Source organism: Solea solea, chromosome 19 (assembly GCF_958295425.1).
Source record: "Solea solea chromosome 19, fSolSol10.1, whole genome shotgun sequence".
Taxonomy (NCBI): Eukaryota; Metazoa; Chordata; class Actinopteri; order Pleuronectiformes; family Soleidae; genus Solea; species Solea solea.
Genome location: NC_081152.1, coordinates 7,544,037 through 7,560,742, shown reverse-complemented (window position 1 = coordinate 7,560,742; position 16,706 = coordinate 7,544,037). Strand labels below are relative to the sequence as shown.

The 16,706-nt window shown below is 41.4% G+C and overlaps 2 protein-coding genes across 12 annotated transcripts in view; one reads left to right on the top strand and one right to left on the bottom strand.

Annotated features, from left to right (window-relative positions):
- Positions 1-384: 384 nt before the first annotated feature.
- Positions 385-4,776, top strand: ptges (prostaglandin E synthase). Its single transcript, XM_058617363.1, has 3 exons — positions 385-565; positions 679-761; positions 2,501-4,776. Exons 1-3 carry the CDS (start codon positions 452-454, stop codon positions 2,748-2,750), a joined length of 447 nt encoding a protein of 148 aa, XP_058473346.1. The 5' UTR covers positions 385-451; the 3' UTR covers positions 2,751-4,776.
- Positions 4,777-6,246: 1,470 nt separating this feature from the next.
- Positions 6,247-16,706, bottom strand: part of garnl3 (GTPase activating Rap/RanGAP domain like 3) — a 70,235-nt gene continuing 59,775 nt past the window's right edge. For 6 of the 11 annotated variants that reach the window (XM_058616979.1, XM_058616984.1, XM_058616981.1 and 3 more), the window contains 5 exons: positions 16,504-16,639; positions 14,947-15,006; positions 11,696-11,914; positions 9,880-10,000; positions 6,247-9,792 (listed from right to left, as the gene is read on the bottom strand). In XM_058616979.1, the coding sequence (XP_058472962.1) occupies positions 9,624-9,792; positions 9,880-10,000; positions 11,696-11,914; positions 14,947-15,006; positions 16,504-16,639 (705 nt within the window). In that variant the 3' untranslated portion in view covers positions 6,247-9,623. The remainder of the gene's footprint in view (positions 9,793-9,879; positions 10,001-11,695; positions 11,915-14,946; positions 15,007-16,503; positions 16,640-16,706) is intronic. The other 5 variants (XM_058616982.1, XM_058616983.1, XM_058616989.1 and 2 more) reach the window with 3 other exon arrangements.

The window sequence follows — 16,706 nt, the reverse complement described above, 5'->3', positions numbered from 1 at the left end:
TTCAGAAGTGGATTCTGTTGTTTACAAATGACTGGTTGTGCAGCAGTTTGATGGGATGAACACTTGTCTTCCCCTTTGCTGCTGCTGTATACACACAAACGCTCCCTCGGTCAGGTCTGATAGTATTGAAAAGACCAAAACAACACTAGCAACAGCAGTCACATAGTGCAGCTTTAAGTGTGCCATGTAGGACACAAATACATTGACATTGGTTTCATATGCTGCTGTGAATATGAAGTTTGAAAGGGATTTTCTAAATTGAAAAACGTGGATTATCTTTGATGAACCTTCTTCTTTTCCACGGACTCAGTGGGTGGAGAAAACGCCACTGACAGAAGTTAAAAAAAAGCCTTCCCTCTGGCTCACTTTCACTTTCAGCAGCTTCACTCACTCACTCACTCACCACAGCTCGTGCTGCTCTCCTCTGCTCTCACCTCTCTTTGAACACACCATGGCGGTCATAAGGAACGAGGTTTTCTCCTGTTTTGTGTTCTACGCCGTGCTGCTGGTGGTGAAAATGTACACCATAGCGATAATAACGGGGCAAGTGAGGCTGCGAAAAAAGGTGAGTGTCACACTTTGTAGGAACCAGCGCTGAATTCTAATGATGCAGGCACGAGAGTCCATGATGATATTCATACTTTTTTCTTTTTCTTTTTTTAAAATCTGTCCTCGAAGGCTTTTGCCAACCCCGAGGACGCGCTCAGACACGGAGGTTTGCAGTTTCACAGAGAGGATCCATATGTGGAGAGATGCCGGAGGTGAGGACTTTTATTTTGATAAGACAAGAAATTAATTAAAAAAAAAACTGTTGCTGCATATATGTTAAATACAATAAATTCAAAGGTAGCCTAGGTTTCAATATAAATGCAGTAAAGGTACAGGACTTGCATACTTAATAATGTTAAACCATTGACAGCATCATACCTAACATCCTATGCTATAAATAATGATGATTATTCAGTTTGTGATGAGGAATACTTTACATCAGGGCTGGAAGATATGACTTATAAATAATATCTTGATAAATAGGTTGTTTCTGTGAGGTGATGCAAAGAGATTTGAACATTACTTTGTAAATACTCTCAAATAAAAAATGTACCGTAATTCTATAATTCTGTAATTCTGAATGATCTCTATTACATACTTAAATACCTTTAATTTTAGGTAATATCTGGTGTACTTCCTTGGCTTTTTAATATTATTATATATGTGTGTGTAAGAAACAATGGCAGCAATATGGTCACTTTCAGCTGCATCACAAAAAAAATCCATCTTAAAATTTAAGAATTTCCCTTTAAAGTGTTGCGATGCCTCCATATATTCTTAATCAGCATTTCACTTAATATCATCAGTATCATAATATTTGGTGAAATGCTTCAACATCAGCGCTGCAACAGCATTTTAACCCTGGAAAAGACATCACAGGCTCCACATGACAACAGACAGTATCTTGTCTCATGTCTCAGTTTTGATATGATGTTAATATACTACCCAGCTCTAAAGCTTATGTGGAGGGGTTAAAAGGTTAAACACCACAGGATGTTAGTGGCATGCTACAGAATGCAAGGATACAATTATGTAAATAATCTAGAGAAAATAGAGAAATTAAACAAATCTCACTTTAATATATCCCCCAAAAATATCAGTGTCTCTGCAAATCTAATGAAAAAAATTCCATGTTGGTGCAACTCATGTTTTCCCTCTACTGATTTTGCACAAGAGTTGGCAGTCTGTCGCTTGGCTTCGTTTTAACTTGTTATGAGCTGTGAGTGAGTGAGGAAAACCAGATGTTTTTTCTACGTGCTAAAGCTTTTCCTTTTGTTTTCCTTGTCTGTCCTGGACTACCCAAGATCATGTGATGGGAAACAACTACGCATTAGCAAATGCACTTTATTATGATGGTTCAGCTTCACGCTCTAACACTATCTGCTTTAACATAATCACCTCTATTGTAATGCAATCTTTCTGCAACAACTGCTGACAGAGCTCATTTCCTAGAAAAAATATTATCACAACGTTTATCCCAGTAAGAGGAGAGGAAGCTGAAGAAAAAAACGCAGAGTGGCTGATTGTGCTGCCAAAAGGTGAACATTTCAGGCTTTTTTGCTTGCACAATGCCAATGAGCTGAAAGGAAAATCCCTTATTATCCTTAAATTGTAAATGCATACGTCATTGTATGTCATCACTTCTTTGTATTGTCCACCGCTTTATCCTCCACATGTGGGTTGCTGGTGCCAATCCCAGCTGACACAGAGTGAAAGGTGTGGGAACACCCTGGACAGGTCACTAGTCCATCGCAGGGTCCCTCACACACTCACACCTAAGGGCAATTTAGAGTGGCCAAACGTGCAGACTCCACAAAGAAAGACCCAGATTGGGACTCAAACCAGCAACCTTCAACATGCTCCACTGTGCGACCCTTCTTTGCATTTTAATTATACAATACATGTGTGTCTCATGTGTTCAAGGGCATAACTGGATGTTTTCCCCTCACAGGGCTCACATTAACGACATGGAGAACATCCTCCCCTTCCTCTTCATCGGTGCCATTTACTCCCTGACTGGACCTTCGCTGACCGTGGCTCGAATCCACTTCCTCATCTTCTTCCTTTGCCGCGTGCTACACAGCTTTGCCTATCTGTTCGCCCTACGAGCGCCGACCCGCTCTCTGGCCTACACCTTCGCACAGATACCTTGCGTCTCCATGGCGGTGCAGGTCCTCATGGCGGTCGCGGCGTACGCCTGAATATCCAGAGACGAGTGACTGACACAGAAGTGGTGCTCTGGCTCGTGAGTGGTTGGTTCTGGTTTGTGGCCTTTGACAGAAAAAGCAGTAGGTGGATACGGAGCAGATTCCTAGAAGAGGCTTCTCTCTCTACATGGATTTGTTAGGTTTTGTCAGTATTTTTTAGTGAGTTCACTAAGTTATTTTGTACTGTACTCGTGTATTTAAAATGCATATGAAGGTCATGTTGTCTTATTTTTAAACCAGGATTTGTTGAAATGGAATTCAGTTGTAGACATTTGGATCAAGCTGCTTATGAATGTTTTCAGCACAGCACCAGTGTCAGTGTGTTGTCTCCTTCCCCCCACTTTTCACAAACCACCGCCATTCATGCGGCGCTCCATTCACTGAGGCTTCATCCATTCATTTCCTGTGCGGATATTTCATCTGTTGCATTAACATTTGTTTGCATTGCTACCTGCAACAAAAGGTATCATGGAGCCGGGCCATGGTGACTGATGATGTGTTGACAGGTTTTAATGCCGTGCAGCACACGCAATACAAACTGATGAGTTAAAACTGTCTTAAGTGCCTTCTGGGGGAGGAAGAAAGGTAAACTAACGGAGTTTGGACTGAGAAATGAGACTTAACAAACAACCAGCCAAGAGCGGAAAACTGTAACTGTAAAAAAATGTTTTCTGACGTGTAATATTTTCATTTGATCTGTGAAAAACATTTCAAAACTGTTGCTGTTCAAATATAATGATAATAATTTATTATCCATTACCCATTTTTGGGGCGATAAAACGAGTCATGCTTTACAAATGAGTAGCTTTAGTTGTCCTTTCATGTGAGTAATTTTGCCGACTGGTCGTGCAGAGACAGTATGTTCTGTTGGCAAAGGGAAAGGGGCCCCACTTTGTGCGTGTTTGTGTGTGTGTGAGACAATCCAACAGTCTGAGGCTCCGGCATTCCTTCACCTATTATGTAAAAATCTTTGGACAGTGGACAGTGTGTTATGGGAAGCCATGAGACTTGAGGGGGCTCACTCTGGCTCCGCAGTCTGACCGAGGGTAAGAGCATGTTTGCTTTGTGAATCCAACAGCTCAAATGTCTCCACACATTATGAGTTAAATAGTTTCTGTCTTGCTTTGGCTGCCACACACTGTTTTCCAGTCATCCTGTATCCAGTGATTTTCCTACCAGTGATGACTAAAGTTGGAATTACAGAGCAGCAATGTTTGTTGTGTCATTATATTTGTCATTTTTCTTTGTAAATAACTGAACGTGGGAGGACCATTTTCTTTGAGTGAGTGAACCTTAACAATACATATGATCCAGGGGAAACATAAAGCTAATAACATGTAAGAACCAGGGGTGTGTCTATCTCCTCTGCACTCATGAGTGGTCGTCTCAACCTGCCTCTACCTCCAGGGTGTAAGGAAACAAGGCATGCATCCTACTTCCTTTGCTCCTCACCTCTCCTCTTAGCTGATGAACTCACAGGAACTGACTCACGAAACATGAGGGATGCAGTATCTGGGTCCAATGCTGCCCGCATGTACCTGTATTTGTAAAACTCCTCTGATATCGCTGCACCTTATATCACTTTACAGCAATAAGCAGATGTGTCAGCAGTTTGGAAATACTTTAAGATAAGGAATGATGACACAATTAGAGCAGACTGCAACCCATGCTCTGCTATACTGGATTTGCAAAGGATCTGCCTCTAAATATTAAGTACTATTCATTTTAAACCTAATTCAATCTATCTATTCCTATATTTTTATTTACAAAAATGTGGAGTTCCATTTGCAAACAGGCTGTCCTCTAAATTGTTTAACATATCTCGATGTAAATACCAGGAAATAAAAGCTGAAATACTGATGTCTTTTATAATATTATTTTTAATGTCAAACCCAAATGTTTTTAGAGAACAGCAAAAATAAAAGGAATTGGCCTCACTCTTACAATACCTGTGGAGTATCTAATGTTGTATTTTGTTCACAATCAAAAGTGAGGCAAATAAAATTGGTTCTCAAAATAATTTTCTGCGTGCAAATTCTTTAAGTACAGTAACAAAGTATTTCTGTACTTTACTTTGTTATTTATATTTCGAGCAACTTTTACTTCACTACATTTCCTCTAACTATCTTTGTTACTCGTTACTGCCAAATAAAATCAGAAGAAGAGTTGGTAATGGTCTGTATTTATAAAAGCTTTTCTAGTCTTGAGATGCTTTACACTATAGTTTTGCCATTCACCCATTCTGGCGCTTCAACACGGGGTTAAGTGTCTTGCTCAAGGACACATATAGACTAGCGGAGCCAGGAATTGAACCCACAGCCTTCCAGTTGAAAGACAACTCACCCTACCACTGAGCTCCTCACTTTTTAATACTTTTACTTCTAAAACTTCAATACATTTTATATCAAAAAATTACTTTTGATACTTAAGTACAATAAATGTCATATACTTACTTAGTTTTACTTAAGTAATATTATAAAAAGTGACTTCAACTTCTACCAAAGTCATTTTCTGGTAAGATTCTTGTACTTTTAATCAAGTATGCCTTTAAGGTACTTTTACTCAAATATAAGTGATCATACGGAAAATTTGATTTAATAGACACATTAAAGAAACATTAAAGAGAACTTTCTTTTATGCATGCCACATTAAGTGGCAACTATTTATTTTCCTGCTTTGTCTCTTTCAATAAGAATGCAGTTGCATTATTATTTATCTCCACCCTGTGGCCACACACAGTGAGGACTAATCATCAATTTCCTCATGCCCTGCAACTCCTCGTTAGCCTGCAATGCAGCACAGGTGTGTGTTTTTACTGAGACCTTTTTGCATTATACTAAATGCCACTGTGTTGCAGTTACTTTGACTTTGTAGAAAATAAAATTTAGGTGGTCCGAGCGCAGCTTTTTTCTTGCAAATTTGTAGTGACGTGTCCTCAAGAGTTCCATGTGATAAAAAAGTTTAGAAACTCAAAGATTAGTCATATGTCGGTCACATGTAGCAGGAGTATTTTCCTGCCACATGCATAGTAGGAAATAAACAGTACACTATATTAGTGCAATGCAGTTTGAATGCAGGGAATAAATGCTTTACCAAACAGTAAGACAAATAAAAAGAGATAGAAAATGCAAAAATATATGCTTTTGATCCACCGTCTTGATTTAAAACATCTCAGCAGCTTTTATGAATATACCATGAAAAGTGCTTTCACCTCTCCATAGCATTGGTTTTTCCTTTTTCTTATTCATCTATTTAACAATGATAGTCACAAGATGACCAGGATTTGTTGACTTTGTGGTTGTGTGTGTCTTTTTTAAATCTCCCCTTATTGCCATGTATCTGCTTTTTCAAAGATTTTATAATATGATAGCAAAATTCCCTATTGTGGACTAGGTACTGTATCCTATTTGTTGAAAACATCTACCTGTGTGAGCTGCACAGGAAACCGAATACTGCTGATGAAAATAAATTAATTAATAAATTCAAATAGTTCAAACTTCATAAATATTTATTACATATCAATAAACAGAATCAACTACTTTCACAGCAGTGGTCTACAGCACTTGCTTAAAATAACTGCTCAAATAATAATAATAGTTATCATCATCATCATAATAATATAGTTCAGTTTCATTTGAGGCCACATTTGATACACAAACATTTACAAGTAGTACTTGGCATTAAAAACGATGGCAATACAATTTTTTAAGACACTTGGTGTTTTTGTTGTTTTTTTTTTTGTTGATTTTTCCTTTGTTTTGATATCACAGAGAGGTTCAGCAACAGTCTAAACAGTAAGGTTTAAATACAAAAAAACCTCAAAACAAACAAAAACAAACAGTAAAAATGCCAAGGGGAGGTAGAAACAAAGAGTACTTGACAAGAATACAGAAGAAAAAGGAACAACCGATGTGAGAGAAGCAGCGCTCCCCCATCACCCACACTCATTCAGAGCAATAAGGACTTTATATTTCCTTTTATCCCCTATTTCTTCTTCCCTTATTTATTTATTTTTTTCTTTTTAGCTTTCTGTGTTATGTTATAGTGTTGAATGGGGGTTCACACTGACACAGGCAGAACTGAGGAAATGCATGAGGGGGAAAGGAAGAGGAGGCTCATGCAAGATCTGAAGGCTGTTGTTTTGCCAAATCACCACATGGAGGCGCTCTTATACCGACATAAGCATAGTCACAACCACTGCTCCCACTTTTGCTTTGCTAACCCTGAAACCTGACGGTGTGAGTTAAACAGCCCCACACGTTTTTGAACTCAACAGTCAACGGAGTAAGGAAAAACAAAAACAGTTGTATCATTGAGAAACAGAACCCCTTTTCTACGTTTAAGAACAAACTTTTCAAGACTGAACCCTCTGAGCTTCTGCCACTTCATCAGCCCCCGCGTCACTGCAGGTACTTTATACTGCCAATCACGTAATTGCGGTTAATTGTTTGCACCTGGGCTGCACCTGGCTGCTGCTGATTGCCCAAAATGATGCAACGCACTTCACCACTTTTAATGGGAACTCAACTGGTGTTTACACATTAGTTCAAAATGTGCTGTTTAAAAAAAAGAAAAAAGTGTATGTTTTCTGTGGTTTTGACCAAGAACTTTACAATTCAGAGAAAAAAAAAATAAACATTAATGAAGGAATGAGGGTTATTTCAGATTAATGTCATGGTTGATATCATGTTGTATTACAGGCAACCTAGTAGAGAGACTTTAATGAAATATAATGCATTTAACTTTGTGAAAAAGGCAGCAAACATTTGACTTTGATGCACTACATAAAAGTAAAATTAACAGTAATTTTATTAGGTTTGTATGGTGTTTGTATCTGGTTGCAATCAGCAAAAACAAAAACAAATACATGGAACAACAAAAGCAAGTAGGTCAGGGTTATGGTTGAAAATCATCTTATTAATCTCAAGTGAGATCACGTCATAAATCAGAATATGGGATGTTTTTTTTCTGATTTTACACACCAATGTGCAAATGCAGCTTTAAGATTCTGATGTTGGCTCACAATAATACATAATCATTTGAATTTAAGGACACAGAACAATGGTATTTGATTGAAGTGAGTCATTCAATTTCAGGCATTTGAGTTTCCTCAATTGTAATTACAACTTTGGTGTTGATGTGAATGTTATTACTCCTCAGAAAGCTTGTGTTTCAAACTGGGTCCGAAGAAGTCGACATTGGAAGATAAAAAAAAAATCTGCCAGTCTGAAACTCAAGCTCAGATTTACATAGCAGTCAGCTATATGTCCATTTTTAGGAATATTAAAGAAAGGATGAACAGTTGCGGGTTCTGTGATCTGGGATCTGACCAAGAACCTGGAAATAGAATTAACGACATGTCTGATTTTAATCAGTATTGATTAGATACATGATGGTAACAGTAGAATGGAGTGACACCAGTGTCTACTGAATTGGCCCATTGTTTAAAGGTATAAGTCAGTATTTTACAGGATTACAGGATTTTAGTTTAATATGTTCATGCTATTTCATTAATATTTTCTCTTGGGAGAGGATTTTTAGTCTGGTGGTTTTCCGAATGTGTTTTCCAATGCGTTGGGCTCTGTGTAATAACAATGGGACTACTACAAAAGGTGACTACCTTTTTGCAAGATCCACATACATTAATTTTATTTTCATTATGGGAGTAGTCATGACAGTATTAACCTTTACCATTTTTATTACATTATAACATTTATGGTTATTTTATTTTTGCCTCAGCCTTCTAATTGTGTCTCTTGGTGAGCCATTGTACGTAATCACACATAACAATCCAGTAAAAAGGGATTTTTTTTCCCCCTTTAACATCAACACTTCTGTTGTCTAAGGCTGTGCCTCGTTTATGTGGTTGTTGTTGGTATGATGTCACAGACCTGACGGCGCAGAATACACAAGACTCATAGCAAAGGTGTGCCATGCAGATTTAAGGTCGCTTCATTCTTGTGGGGTAAAATGTTTCAGCACATGTAGCATTGTGAGCGTGCCTCCAGTAAGTGACAGGAGTTGTGGGGTCTACTGTTGACTACAATCATGGCTGCTACTGTCAGACACCAATGCAATGGTCGCTTTTTGAGGTGCAGTTCAGTGAAGGATGGGGGGGAAATGGCACTTGTGGGAGACTTTGCCTCCAGCCCTGTCTACCTGTGTGCTGTGAATAAGGACAAGAATAAGGACTAATATGTGCAGAGAGCATAAAAAGTTTTACTAAATATGGGAATAAAATGGATTTTTATAATATATCTATAAATATGCAACACAAGCATAACAAGCACACAAACCTGCCACTGTGTACGCATTTTCATGTATAAACAGATGTACACACACGCACACACACATATGCATATCATACAACATTTGAAAGTGGATTGGAAATAATCACATAATATACAACACATATTAAGCTCTAGCGACGTCCGAGCGCAATATAACAGCAGAGACTTTTCCCGTGCCTTGGTGTATCGATTTACATTCAGACTGTGGTTTGGGATCAAACCCCTGACGGTATCTCGAAAACTGCTGCAGAACTCTGAATAAACCACGGCGTCTCGCACAAACTCAACCGCCTCTTTGGGTAAGTTGCTGCAGGGGCAACACAAACACCCAACACACAGTGGCTCAGGGACTGCTCACAAAAAAACAAACGCACACAGACACAGCTTCTAACTCCCACTGCACCCATTTTGTCCGACTGAATGGAGAGACCCCAGACACAGGGATATAAACATAAGACTGCCCAGAACAAAGGTTCCAAGAAACAAACAACAACGTAAAAACCAACCAATCAAACTAACAAAATAATGGTGACAGTACAGGAGTGGGTGGGCAGAGAAGTGCACGGTGGGATTGTCTTCACTTTAGGTCCAGGACATCTTCTTCAAAGGATGTAGGGATGGCAAACACGCTGGCGAGAGGAGGGCTCTCCGCCTGCAGCACCACCTTCTCTGGCTCAGCCTCCGAACTCGTTGGGCAATGCAGTTGGACATCTACGTCCACTTCAAAAGACTCTGATGCTAACCTGCTGTGGACAGAAAGATAGAATTCCACGTCAAAAACAATTATCCTTCATGTTAAATGCATTGTTGCTGTTGAGTCTGGACACTGTCACCTGTCACTGTTTGTTGATGTAAGCGCTCGTGCTTTGGGCTCGTCCTCTGTGTTCTTCTTGCTCATCTTCCTTTGTTTGACTGTTCCACTGTCTGACTTCCCACTTGGTTCCTCTGTCAAGCCTTCATTTGTATGAAGTAAATAGTAAATGGACATAACTTAACAGAACATTCCAACATTTGGGAAATACTTGTGTTTAGCTTGGCTTGGCATAAAGCCTGGAACCAGAAGGAACCACATTTGCTTTTCTGAACAAAAGGTTCAGGGAAGTTCTTTGCGCAACCCCGTTTTCGTCTTAAACTCTTAATCCCAGAACCCTCATGGACTGCGATGATTTCACCTGTTATATTCCTGAGTGCAAGAGGCTGCAAGGGCCTGAAATGATAATACTTTATTTCCCCAAGTTTGGACTCTTTATGCTAAGTCTAGTATTTATGTTTCAGCAACATTGGGCTGCATGGAACAGGCATTCTGGAGCTTCCTGTGTCCAGTCTTACGGAGGAATTCAAGTGTTCAAAAGTAAGACTGGAAATGACACTGTCAGAATCCTGTGACCCATGTGTAGCCCAGACAGCTCCTACTCTAGCGACTGGGAGAAAATGGACCACAAGCGCAGCTACACAGCAGGCAAAGGCAGACCTATGGCACTGCACCATCGTTGGCCTTGTACAACAGAGGAGAGAAGGCTTTGGCCTTGGAGAGAGCAGACCATCCAACCAACCATACAAGGCAGCACCATCCCAGAGAAGAGGCCTGGTCATTGAGGAGGTGTGCCAGCAAGAACAGGCGGCAAGGTGCGCAAAGGCATGAGATGGAAGGGAGTTGAGAAGGAAGTTTTCTTGGAAGGAACTGTGGAGTATGGAAGCATTTCACTTCAGCTTCATCTAGCGGGCAACATCCTGTCCTGCCATCTCCAAGTAACCTTAAACAATAGTACAGACAAGACCTAACGTGTCCACTCCGTCCATCTCCAGCAAACCTCAAACACATTCCGGTTGGCTGTAAGACCGGCCTGACTCAAAGCCGTTACACCTGCCGGCCCAACCAAGTGCTGAAGTGTCTTGCAGCGACGCTGGTGACCAGACGAACAACCATCAATGCCCTACCTCCATCATCCCATCCTACACCAGCATTTGGGTCAGAGGCTGTGCTTCCCACCAGAGATCGCCATCGAACCTCAGACCAGACCTTTTGCTCTGGTCCTCCTTACTTCATAAGGCGTAGATCATAGAGCTGACTGTGCCCCGGAAGGATGCTGTGGAGGAGAGCCTCAAGTATGCCGAGCTGGCAGCCGATGCTGAGCAACGTGGCTGGAAAACCAAGGTTTGCCCAGTGGAAGTCGGCTGCAGGGGCTTTGTGGAACTACCATGCTTCTTAAGGACTTGAGAATTTGAGGCCAAGCCCAACACCAAGCCATCAAAGCCCTCTCAAACACAGCTGAACAGGCAAGCCAATGGCTCTGAATGAAGAGGGCAGATGCCACATGAGCCCCAAAATAGCATTTGCAGCACAGAAGGGCTAAGAGGCACATCTGGGCCACCAGGTGTTGCCAATGAGTCCCCTGGAGGTGTTGTGTCCTGTCATCGAAACACCAGAGAAGGTGATGACCCCAATGAGGCCCTGAACCCTTCTGTCCCATAAACAGTACCATGGCTCCCACCCAGAAACCCCTCGGAAGCCTGTTCCAACCCACCTCACACCTCAGGAGAACAAATCACTAAGGGATTGTACGACCTAGTCCTAAAACAGAACTAACACACAGAACTATTGCTTTAAGACAACGGTAAGTACATTCATTATTAGGTGTATAAGTTTACCAAGCAGCTCCTTCCGTGTGCGGCTGGCTATCTCTTTGATCTCCATGCGGGACAGGGAAAGTGAGTGAGTTGCAGAGATGAGGGGAGTCGGGGGCACCATGGCGGAGGCCGGCGCTGTAAGCACCTTGTTGACCAGAGGGGACTTGAGGGGTCTTTCGATGCTGCGGCCCACCAAGTTACACAGGGGGATCCTGAAGATGTGCTTACATGCAGCTTCACCTGGAAATAAGAAACCCAGAGGAAAAGAAGAATGGAAGAGGAAGAAAGCAGGGGAGGAAAGTCAGGAAATTAAATAAGGGACAAATTAGAAATGAGAACAAAGGTGGGAATGGGTGCAGGCAAAGAGACAAAAAGGGGAAGGCACGTAGTGAATGAACGTGTGAAACCTGAAGCATCACTGATGCAAAGTATTAGCTCATCAGCTACAAAAAATGCAAATGTCTATTTAAAGCACAACATCACTTTTTTAGACTTCAGGTTAAATCCACTTAATGATTTGTCAGACTGTATTTGATTTTTCTTTTTTCTGGTAAAATGACTGTTGCATCGTAATGCAGTTTGGAGCAATGGCTTGACATTTTGGAAAATTTGCTTCGTTGCCTTCTTGCTGAGAGTTAAAGAAGACAGATACCAGGCTCATGTCTGTATGATAAAAATAAAGCTGACACTAGCAGGTTAGCTCTGCCTGGCAGAGAGGAAAAAGCTTGCCTGCATGGGTCAGACTGAAAGGGAGAAAATCCACTAACCATTACTTTTAAGGCACAATAATTACTGTAAATCTAATCTCATGTGATTACCAAATTTGAATAAAAACGTTTGAGATCTCATAAAGATTTTTATTATTATTATAAAGCAGGTCTAGGCGATATTTAAGTATCAAATTGCTCATTCATAGTTCATAGTTTTTCCAACATAGTACCTTGGAGATGTGAGAATCTGTCTGGATTATTTCAGTAGTGACGGATTATACAAATGTATTTGTAAGTTAAATCAAGCTACATCAGTAGTCAGTAGACGTGGTTGTGCCTCACTCAGTCAACAAAGCTTAAAGAATGACGTCAGTAAGTTTTAAGCACTCAAACCATGGGTAGTTGTTGGATTCACCTCTGTGTGAATCCAACAACTAGATAATCAGTGAGTTTGATGATAGGTGGATAGTGTGTCCTCTTGTTCTCAGACTCTTTCTCACTGCTTCCAGTCTTGTGAAGACTGTGAAACTAACTCAAACTACCTTTTTCTTCATTTTGTACGTATCATACAGACATCAGAGCAGTGTATCGGTTATTTTATCTAACTCTAAGCCTAGAAAGTAAATCAACTATTTCCTCAGAATATAGAACAATTCCTCAAAAGTAGTGCATTTAATGACCTGTTGACACGTGTATCATCAGAAAATCACACCCTCACTACAAAGCAGTGATAGCGCTACAAAATAGGTCCTTGAATGCACCAATTGAGGATGATTTCAAAATAGACACATACTTGCAATGGCATACGCTTACAGAGCTTTCAATAAGCAACATAGTAATACGATTGTTGTAAGATTTTAAAAAGTTATGTGATTGGCAATTGGTGTGAAAAACTCTTTTGGTGACAAACTGATACATAAGATCACATAAATGCACTAGTTAACAATCCTATTTCCTGAAACAGCATGTGATCTTAAATGTTATCAGTCTGACTACAGAGAGCTATCGTGATATAAATGCTCATGTAGCCTGGAGCTTCTATTCAGAGCAGTGTTTCCCAATTCTGTCCTGCATGTTTTAGACGTTTCCCGCTCCAACACACCTGATTCAAATCAGCTCGTCATCAAGCTGTGCAAAAGCCTGACAACAACCCAGTCATTTGAATCAGGTGTGTTGGAGCAGGGAAACGTCCAAAACATGCAGGACTGGAGTCCCAGAGGACCAGAATTGGAAAACACCGATTTGGAGCATAATATTAAGAAGAGACTGCTCGAGTTTCCAATCTATTTGCAACAAATTAAATGGGTGTTTGGTTTTTTTACAAAGGGAACACACTCTGCAGCATGTCACCCTGCAGTGCCTGGTTGTGCCATCTGGGAGCAGTATTGCTGTTCAGCAGTGAACCACTGCTTCACTGAGGCAGACAGGTAGCAACATGGATGAGACTAAAACAAACCGCACAAAGAGAACTGTCTCATCTGAAATGTCAACAGGTAAGAGGTTAGTCGGAGCCGTGGAGAAAAATAGAAGGTCGCAGATGATGTTTGACAGGTACACTGTGTTAGTGTTGTTACAGATGCTGTCTCCTGCACCTGTGCGGGCACACGGCAAAAATGGCAACACAACCAAAATGCGGGAAAGCATGCAGTTATTTGGAATATATATAATGACGGAGATCAATATATTCCACATGTGTTTCTGGACCAGGGGAAGTACCAGCTATAGATCAAATATGATTGTCAAGAATAATTTCAGCACTGAGTGAAGTTGAATTCTCCTCAGCATCAATCTGTTTTGCTGTAGGTCTTTGGCGTGTGTTTTGAGCCAGTGGAGGTAGGTGGCTGCGATAGCGGCCACATCAGTAAAAACATCTTGTTCATGTTACCGATACAATAACATCAGATGAAACCCTCCCCGAGGAGCAGATACAGCAGGTGCGCAGGCAGTTAGAGGATGGGATTTTTGTCAGCACCCCTTCCAACTCTCTCCCTCTCCTTCAGCCTGTCCTTGCTTCAGCCTTTAATACCCCAACCACATCCCACCCCCACCTACCCTCATCCTTAGACTGTGGAACCGCTGTTTGGACAACCACTTTAGATCGAAGAGAGGGCTGACAAAAGTCTCCATGGCGACAGTGCAATCGGTAAATCATGCTGCGGCAGACGTGTCTTCTCCTTCCCTCCTTCCCTCTTCTCCCTCCTTCTCTCCCAACCTCCTGCTTGTACAAAACTCCTCCCTTGTGCTCTCATACTCATGCATACCTTTTCTGCTCTCTTTTCTCTGTCTTGATCAACGTTATCTCTTGCGCCTCACTTTTTCTTACTTTGCACACGCTCACCTTTCACCCGCTCACATTCTCTCTCTGCACTAAAGCTTTAATTAGTTTAGACAGAAGGGGGGGGGATGGGGAAGACATAATGTTCACTTAACATTCAACCGACGTTTAAGTCAACATGCCGCCTTCGAGCAGACAGGGTGATATACTCTGGGTGCACGTGCATGTGAGTGGGGCAGCATTATGAGCGTATTCATGTGCCGGGTTGTGGGAGAATCCTGCAGTACCTTCGGCCTCCTTAGACATGTACAGGGAAAGCTTGGTACCATAGGGGATCCGTATAGAATCTGAACCAAGGATGAAGAAGAGGGTTACACAAACTGAACACACGCACACACGTAGACACACGCACACTGCATACATTTAGGTATACACACAAGGTAGGTGATCAAGTCCAGGTGATGCAGAATCTTGCATAACTAGCTAAAACAGGAAAGAAAATGAAAATCCCTCTGAGAGAAATGATTACCAGAACCAGCCTAAAAGCATAAAGCCCATCCTCAGCTAATTGCAGCAGCGACAGCCAGACCTTCCTCCCTCTTAGTCTTAATGGGACCTGTAAATACTCACTCCCCTCAGGAAAAGACTGCCATGATGTTGCAGCAGCAGCTAAACAACCTGGACATTTTTAATAATTGTTGTCCCCGAGCTCTGTCCTTCAATGCAGTCGTCATAAATGCAGTGGAGGACAAATCTGCGTCCCTTTTTAACGGCGAACGCAGGAGTCGAAACTGCCGTCGGCCGTCATTCTGTAAACTCTCTCTGAATGACGACCCTGCAAGTCAATGACGGCAACAACAGCTGTGCATCACAAATAGGCTCCAGGTCGGACAATTCTATCAACCTAAAGGGTCAATCGAGAGGCGTGGAAGTGGGGGATCTGAACGGTCAAATATACAATAAAAGATGGAGGAGGGAGTGAAAATGGGCTGGAGGGAGGGGGTCGTATTGATCCTTAACCATCCCTGAAAGCATTTTCTTCCACTGAGGACATGTATTGTGTCTTGGAAGCATGTGGCTCATTAGTCTCTTCCTCTTTTTGTAACAATTAGTTAATTAGAATTTAAAAGATGATACCTCTTGCATGTTTTGGCCCTTAGACTACAAATCACAGTTGCATGACCGCCAAACGTTTTTACATTTTCTATCATTTACTGCCCTTTTTCATTGTACTTTCCTTCATTCAAGGTCCAAAACAGAGTCACATAATAACTGCCTTGATAAAACATGAGACAACTGGTCTAATCCATAGGTGTTAGCTCTGGATCCTAGCAAACAATCCGAAAACACACAGATTTTCACTCTTATTTTCCAGTCAGTCACAGGCCTCAAGCATCACTGACTGTCAAAAGATGCCTTCACTGGATAAAGGTCCACAATGTTATTACTAACCACTACTAACCATAACTATGTGTATTTACAATAAAGTAAATCCCTGCAGTCTCATAATTAGACGTCACTAATTCTCACACACGAGACCTATAGGGGGAGATATACTGTTTGTATGGTTAACAAATCTAATAAAGAGAACCCCAGCAATAAATTGATTCTACTAATATATACTGCTCGAGCAAGAGTCTGATGTAAGCTTATTCTTCCATGAAACTCAATTCAAAAACAAACAAACACTGGCTGACATTACAGTGAACATGGCCATTGTAGTGAATCAAGCTCCGGGGGCTACAGAGCATCCAAAGTCAAAGGGTTCTGCAGGCAACGCTGACATTTTCAAAACAACGGCCAATGTCGACATCTTTGTCCTCTGAGGCTATTGCAGGGCTTACCATCACCGAGCGGTGAGGGGAACACGGGCATCTCGTACCCGGTGGGCGTCTGCGGGGAACTCTGCGAGCTGGTGTCTTTTGAACTGCAGTTGGAGGCCGAGCTGACGGGAGCCGATGAAACAAAGTAAATGTCCGACTGTGAGTGTAAAAAAAAGAGAGAGAGGGAGAGAGAGGGGGAGAGAATGAGATTCTTCCAGGAAATG